Source organism: Salarias fasciatus, chromosome 23, assembly GCF_902148845.1.
Source record: "Salarias fasciatus chromosome 23, fSalaFa1.1, whole genome shotgun sequence".
NCBI lineage: Eukaryota > Metazoa > Chordata > Actinopteri > Blenniiformes > Blenniidae > Salarias > Salarias fasciatus.
In genome coordinates this window covers 32,509,774-32,519,817 of record NC_043766.1, presented here as the reverse complement: position 1 = coordinate 32,519,817, position 10,044 = coordinate 32,509,774, and the positions used below count along the sequence as shown (strand labels likewise).

General features: G+C 43.3%; 1 protein-coding gene across 3 annotated transcripts in view; it reads right to left on the bottom strand.

The window, feature by feature from the left end:
* sirt5 (sirtuin 5) overlaps positions 1 to 9,732 on the bottom strand; it is a 10,344-nt gene extending 612 nt beyond the window's left edge. Inside the window, exons 1-10 of one of the 3 annotated variants that reach the window (XM_030082475.1) lie at positions 9,606 to 9,648; positions 8,393 to 8,477; positions 8,148 to 8,252; positions 7,900 to 8,033; positions 6,535 to 6,760; positions 5,274 to 5,361; positions 3,547 to 3,600; positions 3,328 to 3,451; positions 1,029 to 1,144; positions 1 to 957 (exon numbers count right to left, since the gene is read on the bottom strand). The exon at positions 1 to 957 is cut by the window's left edge and continues 612 nt beyond it. In XM_030082475.1, coding sequence (XP_029938335.1) covers positions 885 to 957; positions 1,029 to 1,144; positions 3,328 to 3,451; positions 3,547 to 3,600; positions 5,274 to 5,361; positions 6,535 to 6,760; positions 7,900 to 8,033; positions 8,148 to 8,238 — 906 coding nt within the window. In that variant the 5' untranslated portion in view covers positions 8,239 to 8,252; positions 8,393 to 8,477; positions 9,606 to 9,648 and the 3' untranslated portion in view covers positions 1 to 884. Of the gene's footprint in view, positions 958 to 1,028; positions 1,145 to 3,327; positions 3,452 to 3,546; positions 3,601 to 5,273; positions 5,362 to 6,534; positions 6,761 to 7,899; positions 8,034 to 8,147; positions 8,253 to 8,392; positions 8,478 to 9,605 lie in introns of all 3 variants that reach the window. The other 2 variants (XM_030082473.1, XM_030082474.1) reach the window with 2 other exon arrangements.
* Positions 9,733 to 10,044: the final 312 nt, after the last annotated feature.

Genomic DNA, 10,044 nt, shown 5'->3' with positions numbered 1-10,044 from the left:
AAGACAAAAGCACATCGCAATGTGCAGAAAATGATGCTGACTTCTGTTCACATTTCACCGAATTGTTCAGCAAACGGAGCAGGATCACATCACGCCACTTTCAAATTTTAAGGCCCTTTCAAAGGTTTTTAAAGGTCTCACACATTCTGATCTTACAGATTTATTTTAATCTCATGAACCATGGTAAAGTCTCAGGTCCTCTGGCACCGGCATTTAAATCATTCCTGCTTCCCAGCTGATGGATCAGCCTGCAGAGAATCTTCACGTTTTAGCAGCACACTCAAGACCTTTCTTTTTAATAAGGCTTTTAACTAATTTCCCTTTTTTACCTGTTGTAATATTTTCAAATTTATATTTCTTCATTTTTCACATGTATACAAGAGCAGAAGGGGGGGGGTTTCACTCTTTTTATTTACTTTTTACCCTGTGAAGCACTTTCTTGCTGCATTTTTTTGTATTAAAAGTGCGATATAAATAAAGTTTGATTTGACTGATTGAAAAGGCTGCAGTGTTTCAATAACAGTTTTTAGCTGTAATTCCCAGACAAAATGAAAAAAGCTCAGAGATTTAAGCGTTCACAGTCTCTCTGAAGGCTAAAACACAGACGTAAAGTCAGAAAAGACGACGTGACGAGAATCACTTCTGTGGTATTTGATTCAAATGCAGGAAAAAAAAACCCAACAAAACATAACAAATTGAGAACCAACAACAAATGGATCATCATAATTATTATCGTCATGTTGATAGAGTCACGTTTATTTCTTCATTCAGCAGCAGATAGGCTTGATCTCGGTCTGCAGAGGGACGGCGGACCTGCAGAGTCCCGGTGTTACGGTGTGGCCTGTGTGTGCAGCACCTGCGGTCCTGCTCGCCGCACGCCCCCCTCACTTCCGTTCGGCGTCGTGCGGAGCCAGCGCCGGGGGTAAGGTGGTCCCGCAGGGGCCATGGAAGTGGAACCTGGAACCACAGCGAGTGTTAGGAGGTGCCGGCGGCCAACCCGCCGCTGGAGGAAAGAGAGCGAGACGTACTGGAAGCGCATGGTGGCCGGCGTGTTCTCCATGTTGAACTCGGCCACGGGGACGCCTCTGGCCGCCACCTGGGGCGCAAACATGGCCGCCGGGTACACAACTGAGGAGGTGCCGACCTGCGGACGCAGATTTAAAGGGACAGTTCAGGTTTTTGGTCTGAAACAGGAGAAACTGTCCGGTGAGCGGCGGCTCTCCAGGTCAACATGACGCCAGAGGACGAAGACGACAGGAAGACAACAGGAAGTCAATGACCGCCAGCTACAATCAAGGTGTGAAGAAGAAGATCCAGCAGCTGATGAAGACCACAGCGGGTGTCCCTGGTGTCAGCGGAGAGCAGGAAACTGAGGTCCGGTTTACTCCACAACATTCCAAGTGAAAACACATCGTTTCTGCGTTTTCGTTTTGCAGCGGTTTTCACGTTTACACCGCCACGTTTCCAAAACGCCAGTTTTCCCCAGAAATGGCAGAAACAATGAAAACTGTGATTTTCATGTTGGTCCACAAGCCGCTGCTGTTGACTGAAGTTGAAGATTTCCTGCTTTCATTGTAATATTATCTTTATTGTGTTTGCAGTGTTTGTTTTATCTGGTGTCCTTCGATTGACCAAAAGTCAAATATGGTAATCTATCTTTTTCTAACCTCTAACCTCTACTTTCATTAATTTATGCTACCGTATTCTGTTAAAATGATTTTCTATGTAATTTAAAGTCATTACTGCGTCACGACGTATGAAGGCATTAATAAAAGTGACTAATTTTTACTGCATGCTGCTCCCAAGGAACATATAATTTTTATTAATTTGAAACGTTATCATGGCTTTAGCGTAACATTAGTTGTCACTAAAATGCCCGATAAGAAAGCAGTTGTAGCGGCGAGTGTTTCCACTGTTGACCGTTTATTTTTCAGAGAGGCGGCAGGCTCTGAAGAGATAATGGAACAATGCCTCATCCCTTTGTCATAAAAGCCCATAAAGCAGTGGAAATAATCCCAATATAGCAAACACCTAAATTGATATTGATTTTTTAAGTGGGTCTTCTTTAAGGCGGCCGCATTATGCTATCTGACGTCACGTTTAACAGCGTGTGAGCTGACATCGCCATCGGCCTCTCAAAACTGAATACCCTCTAATGATGAGCGACTCGTATTGATACGAATCCACGCGAAAAAATACATATTACACCGAGTGTGTGAAAAATCTATCATTTCTACACACTTGCAGTCAAACCGAAGTGTCAGATTACTGTCGCTTTATGCTGTTCCTTATATACGAATCAATATAACTGTGTTTATCTATTTACACACTTCATACGGATTCCTCATTTACGGATTCAGCAAACAGGACTTGAGTGAAACAGTTAGGGAGCTTTTGTGCACCGATGTAAAAAGCTTTGGATTATGCCAGTCTATATGGAGAAGAGGGTAAAAAAAATATTTCTACTCCAGTAAACAGGAGAACGGCAAAATAGTAACAGCGCAGCTGCTTATTTACGCTCCATGACACAAGTGAAAGCGGGAAATTTTCATGTGTTTTGGGAGTCTTGGAGCCACTGAAAACACAACTTTTCGACGCGTTTTCTGAAAACACTCCCTGTAGATGTAGACGGACATCGATTTCAAAATGTTGAAAGTTAAAGAAAAAACTTCTCTGAAACGAAAACACAAAGAAATGTTGTCACTCATCTATAATGTGAGCGTGTTTCTGTAATTCTGACTCCTCCGTGACGCTTTTTTTTTTTTTAACATCTGTAACAGGAACACTGCTCCAAAATCCTGAGAAAGCATCGAAACGTGAGGCGTCGAGCACGGTTACACGGCGACGAGCTGCACGGCGGACAGAAGGCGGATGAATTCCTCTGTACAGGTGAGACGCTGTCAGACTGGCCTGAGACACGGAGCCGTCCACATCTATTTAAATCTGCTGCTCTTGGTTTTACTATCGGACACTTTGAGCAGATTTAAAACAGCCGCAAATACATTTAGGGAGGATTTGGTCGCACAAGTGCAGGCACACACACACACACACACACACACACACACACACACACACACACACAAATAAATCAAACACAAGGTCGGGATGGCAGCCATCCATGTTTGTGTTTATATACCACAAACACACACACCCAAAAAATAAAATACACACACATGCCAACAAATACACAAACGTGCCGCACACTAACCAACCAAAAGCACTGCAGTCCAGGTTCCTGGTTTTGTGCCACCCACACACACACACACACACCACACACACACACACACACACACACACACACACACACACACACACACACACACGTACCACGAGACAGAGATCACAGCTGTCTAGCGCTTTCTCTGCAGAGGTGAGGATGTCGGCGTCCAGAGTCTCTCCAAACCAAACCACAGCTGGTCTCAGGAGGCCACGACAGCCCGTCTGTTCACACCTGACACACACACACACACACACACACACACACACCCAGAGTCAAAGCAAATAAGCTCATTTGACAACTAAAGAGTGTGAGCACGGCCTACCTACCTCGGTAGGTCCTGGACGGGGATCCGGGCGTCGTCTGTGTTCGGGTCCGGCGCTCTGAGGAGAAAAATAACATGTTAAGTGTCGCAAAAAAAAAACTGAGAAGAGAGAACATATCTGCTGAAATAATCTAATCACGGGGAGGCAGACATGACTTCTACAGTCTGTTCATGATCATGGTCTGGAAAACTGAAGTTCTCCCAACAAGGATTCACATCAGAAACATGTTTCTAGTTTTATTTTGAACAACTGTCCTTCAACACCTGCCTCCATCTGGAAATCATCTCTCCATGAAGACATTAAAAAGCACTGCAGGCTGGAGGGGATATGAACACTTCAGTGTCTCAAGGTTCAAGTTTACAAATGAAAATGATGAAAAAACCACGTCCACTGACAACGGGATTGCGGTTGTAACAACACATCATCAGTCGGGTAAAACTGGTCTTGTGACGGTCTAAACCCAGCTACTATTAAAAGCTATTCGAAGCTCCTGCTTAAAACCCAGAAAGTCAGAAAGATTGTGAGGCCCCGCTTTCACTGTCTGGATTCTTAGCACCTAGCTGGTGCTGCTGTTAGGTTTTGAAAGGAAACCACACACTCATGAAACCACACACTCAGATAACGCTATAAACATTAACATTAAAAACATTATGTTGTGCATAGTAGTCAGGTTGCTCTATGGACTGGGAGTCGTGACGCTCTGGAGGCCGCCATTGTTGTTATCCTCCTCTACTGAGCATGTCCAGAACAATTATCTCCTGCAGCCACGGTGTGCAAGCTCAGCAGCGGCTCTGCTTCCGTCAACAAGAAGACGGGCCCTGAAAGCCGTCTGAGAGCGTTGTTTCGACGAAGATGAGGCATTTTTTCAAAAACGTTGCACATTTGGAAAAGTTCTCTGTGGCTCTGATCCTTGCTGTCATGTAACAAACATCCAAAACGCAACAAAAGATGTGTGTTTGCACTTGAAACCGGTGCCGTCATGCACTGGTTAGAGGTGTCAGGTAGAAGAGCTGTTTGACCCGTGCCTCACAGCCGGCACACCTAACCCTAATGCTTTCTGTTAAACTTCACATATACTGGAAACGTGTCTGTTGTTGCTTTTCTGGGATCCCATTTCCACTTGTAGTCCTTCTTAGTGAAATGAATTTGCTTGTTTCTGCTAAGAAAAGAGCTGTTTTATTTGGAAGTTAATTCTGCAAATGTAGAAACTGAATGGATAGTTTGTCTTATTTTTAAATTTTATCTTATCCTTTATTTTCAAACATATATTTAAAATGACTGGAGTCGAACTCGTGACAATGGCCATTGGTAGGCTTCCTCCCCATATCCATAGAAAGATGTTTAATAAAATTAATTCAATTAATCAATTTGATTTTTACTCCCAGTCCTGAAGAAACAAAAGCCCATTTTTCATGTGAGCCGATCGGACTTTAGCGATTTCATTTGTGTATTCAGCAGCGAAGCAGGAATGTAACGAGGGCACGTATCTCCGCTTCCCGTTTCAAATGTCAGCGAAGTGACAAAGTGGCGTTTAAAGTGACATTTGATATCAGTCATTGTTTGTCGTCAGGTGTTATTCGGCCGTCTGACATTTGACTGACTAAAAGAGTTTGTTTTCTCTGGCATTTGGAGCTGAAACAATGGAGATCGATATCTTTCCTGAACACGTTTTCCTGCTGTCGAGGGAAAACAATGAAATTTGGTAAAATGGCAACAAATGAGGCTCTCACCCTTTGCCCTCCAGCGCGGCGCAAATGGGGCTCTTGTAATTGGCCGCTTCGTGACTGCAGGTCATGCAGCGCGTTTTAAACAAGTTTCCTGCATTTAGGAGGGAAAAAAGAGAGAAGTTAACAAGAAAACCAAATATTTTTTCAATAAACTTTACATGTCAAAGTTTCATTACGGAATTAAAGCTGAATTTTAACCTTCATATCAAAATCCCTCTCAGGCCAGTACGGAGGTGCCAGTGCATGCTTTAGTCTCCTGTCGTTTAGAGTACCGCAATGTAACCTTACTTTTGCCCGTTTTTAAATGTCTTAACCTTAACGGCCTCGCGCCCTCTTATATATCTGATCTGTTTTTACCACATGGCCCCTCGGGGCCCTGAGGTCCTGCTGGCCTGCTGTGCGTCCCAAAAGCCAGAACCAAGACCCACGGTGAGGCGGCCTTGAGCCGCTACGGCCCCCGCCTGCGGAACAGCCTGCCGGACAACCTCGGGACCACGCAGACTGCTGATGTTTTTAAAAGGAGGTTAAAAACACACCTTTTTAATCATTTTAATCAGGCTTTTAACTGACCTTTCATAATTTTCTTCGTTCTTATCATTATCTATTTCTTTCAATATGTATTTTTGCTTGTGCAACTTTTCATTTTTATTGTAACTTGAAATGTTTTAAAATGGTGTAAAACACTGTGTATTGGTTTTAGTTGTGTGAAAAGTGCTACATTTATTTAAAGAATGAACCCATGACATAAAGCATCATTCATGAGTTCACTCCTCTGAGATCTGTTTGTTGCACTGAAGCTTTTGAAAACTACAGGTTAAAAAAAAACAACCTGCCAAAACTCACCGGTGACTCTCTACTGCCACCTCGTGCACAGAGTTGGTGTTTGTTGAATTTAACATACTGCAGCTTTAAACCAGTTGTTCCCCACCTTTATTCTCTTGAATTCAATTTAATTGAAAGTGTAATCCAAGTATTCATACTACATGTTAAATAGTTGCTATGTATAATTTTCTTCCTGATATTTAATCTAAACAGAAGCTTGAAATAATTTTTTAAAAAATCTGGTCAAACTTACAGCAAAGCTATAAGCCTTGTAGATCACTTTTTTTTTATCAGCTTTCAGAAATATGTCACAGAGATTTAAAAAGCTCTGTTTCCATTTCTGGAAGTTTCTGTTTCTGCTTCTCTCTGAGTAAATGTAGAGTTAAACTGCTGAAACTCATGTTTCTTGAGGTTCACAGTGTTCTCCCTGCTTTCTGCTCACCGTGGATTTCCAGGATGTTCTTGGATCCGGCTCGCCGGTGGAGCTCGTCGATGTTCTGTGTGATGACTGTCACCTCACGACCTTGTTTGCTCAGGCGCTCCTCGCACTCGGCGATGGCCTGGTGGGCGGGGTTGGGGTTTTTGGTGAGCATGACCTCCCGGCGGTAGTGGTAAAACTCCCACACGCGGGATGGATTCCTGGAGAAGGCCTCTGGTGTGGCCAGCTCCTAAAAGACAGAACATATAACAAACCTTATGATGTAGTGAGCTGATGAAAGTAGGGATGCATCGATATCAGCCTCAAGGACGGGGTAACAGGTCCGACACTGCACAGGGTACTCGCGAGTGTTACCTGACATCATGATACTGCAGCGTCAGCAGCTGGTAGATAAGAGAGCACAATGTCTGCAGTTTGGAGATTCTCCAGTATTAATGAGAAGGACGAAAGTGAGACAAACTGCACATTATGTTCTGCTAAAATATCAAGAGGAGGAGAAAGATGGTTGGTCCAACACCAGAAACTTAACCAGCAGAGACATTTGGAGCAGCAGAGTTAGAAAAATGCTGTTCAATAGCTTGACTGCTCCAGGAGGATTTTCACTCTGAGCCATGCTACAAGCTACATGCTAAAGGGTTTTGGGGCTCACTCACCATTAATGCTACACGCTTAACATGATTAAAGTATGACTGATACATTCATTAACAGCAAGCTGGAGCTTGTGTGTGTGTGTGCGTGTGTGTGTGTGTGTGTGTGTGTGTGTGTGTGTGTGTGTGTGTGTGTGTGTGTGTGTGTGTGTGTGTGTGTGGGGCGCACAGTGAGCACGGTCCACAGTCTACAGTCCTCATACTGCAGTGCGTAACTAAACTAATCATACTTTATTAATCCCACTGGGGAAATTCCTTATTTTCCACATTGGCCATTCCTATTTCTGGAGTGCAGAGGTACAGTTACTTACACTGGGGCACTCCAGGGAGCTGGAGGGGGTTAAGGGTCTTGCTCTGTGAGCCACAGTGGTGACATGACAGCTGAAGGATTAAAACACATGAACTCAGGTCCGCTTCTCTAACCTCTGAGCCACCGCTGCCCCTAAGTGCAGACAGACGCTATGCACGGCTCTATTCGTGCTGTAGGCTGTACGGGTGTTAGGGGTGTGTGTAGCAGCGACGCAGAGAGTGGTTCACAGCAATATATAGCATATGGAGTATGACAGTATGGCATTTAAAGCGTACTTGTATGCATACTCTGTATCAGCAAGTAGCTTAAGGTTGGTTCTCGTACTCGTACTCGTACTTGTCATTTAGAAAAGTGGTATCGGTGCACCCCTCGATAAAAGATATTTCATATGCACATCTGCCGACGCCCCACCTGAGCTTGCCACTTCCTCCAGTAGCCTCCTGCTCCTCTGAAGGTGGGCACCCCACTCTCAGCACTCACTCCTGCTCCGGTGAGGATGGCAATGCTTTTGGCCTTGGAGAAAATCTCCCTGAACGCTGCCAAGTCTGAGAAGAAAATGTAGAAAATGAAGACACTGTATGTATATGGTACATACAATTCCCTTATGTAATGCTTTTATGAATCAATGGATGACTCCATGAATGGATTGAAGACATTACCTGAACTGGGTCTGGCCATGTCTGGGACGCCCCGGGGCTTCTTTAGGAGGGCATGTGTATAAAATCTACAGGTGAGCTGTCGCACAATCATCTGGCTTTTGGCAGCTATAAAAACACACAATACAAGCTAAAAGTAAGAGTCAGATCCCATTAATATAACCTGAAATCGAGAAAGAATCCAAGATGAGAGGTACAAGAAACATAAGACAACAAACACATGATTAATTCTAGTACTTATTACTTACTTCAATTCTGCTTTTACTTTAAATCTTTATAATTTCTTCTTTGTATGATTATTTCTTGAAAATGAACCTGTTTCAATCAGATAAACTACGTAAAAACAAACAAAAAAGTGAAAATTTTCAATTACATATTTTTGAATTACATAAAATATATGCAGAGTTATTATATTATATTATGAATAAAACAACACACTTTAGGAAATAACTTTGGCCTTCCAATGACATGACAGTCCCTGGATGCTCTCAGTTCATAATAAAGGATAATTGTGTGTGTGTGTGTGTGTGTGTGTGTGTGTGTGTGTGTGTGTGTAATCCTATATTGCATATTTACATCCTCATATTATGTATATACTGTCTTCTTCAACCTGGAACAGTGGAAATAATGAAAGAATGTCTGAAGTGATCTAATGTGCAACTAATGAGATGACAATGATTCACTGCACTGTAACTTATGCACATCTGAACACATACTATAAAGAAATCTCTGCTTCTGCAAAACAAAGCATAGCATTCTCATTTATAATACACGTTATTACAGCATATGTCAGCTTCCTGCTTGATTTCAGGGCTCAATCAGTTGATTATTCGGATTTACCAACTGGAAAAAAAGACATGCCTCATTGCATGTTGCCTGTTTTCGTGCAGCACTTTGTTTGAGCTGTGGATGTTTTTAAAGTGCTATATAAATAAAGCTGAGCTGAGCTGACAGGTGGAAACAGCTGATCGGGTTTCTCACTGTTATACAAGATATCAAGGCTGACATGCGCTTCAATGCAACATCATTGTGTCCAGGTGGTTTATTTTCAGGATTAAAAGAACTACAATGAGTGGTTACCCACAGCGGCAAACATTTTTAAAAGCCGTGTTTTATTATTTGTCAGATTTTTGTATTTACGTAGCGTTATAAGTCTCATTTAAGGCACACATAAGCGCAAAGCTACCTGCTGTACAATTTCCTGTACTCTGTAACGTTAACACGAGCAAGCGCGTTGACAGAAGACAGTGAAATATTCATTTTATGACGGATTTTGGGCCAGCTACCCATTTTACCAGCTAACAGCCTGGAATCGAGCATGCTAGCTGGCTAACGCTAACAGTCTGGTGGACAAATGGCTAACTTAGCATCCCATTAGCTCGCCAACAGCGGGCAGAGTTGTGTTTTTCCTCTGAAAATCTGTGTGTTTCGTCTGATCTGGGCCGTGTTAGCGCTGACTACCTGTCTCACCGGAGCAGAGAGCATCAGCGGTGACACTCGAGAGCTGAACCGGAGTTTGTTTAGCCGCTGGTCGGGGGGCTCATCGCCCGCGGTGGATTGGCTCGGCAGTGAAGACAAGAGCCAATCGTTGAGGAGAGTGATGTGAAAAACAACCGGAAGTGACCTCATCGAGGCGGACAGCGATGTGAAAAATCACTACCGGTGGGCTCATCGAAGAGAACAGCGATGTGGAAAACAACCCGCAGACGACCAGCAGATGGAGCGCTTGCACCACACTTTGTCTGCTTTCCGCCACAGTTGTTTGACCCCCGAAGGCTGGAGAAATTTACCATTTTAGTCTCACTTCTGCAGTTCTTATGTTTTATGTTCATTGTTGACAGGTTTGCTTATTTCAGTTTTTTTGTTTGTTTTTGCATTATTTGTACACATAGTGGGAGTA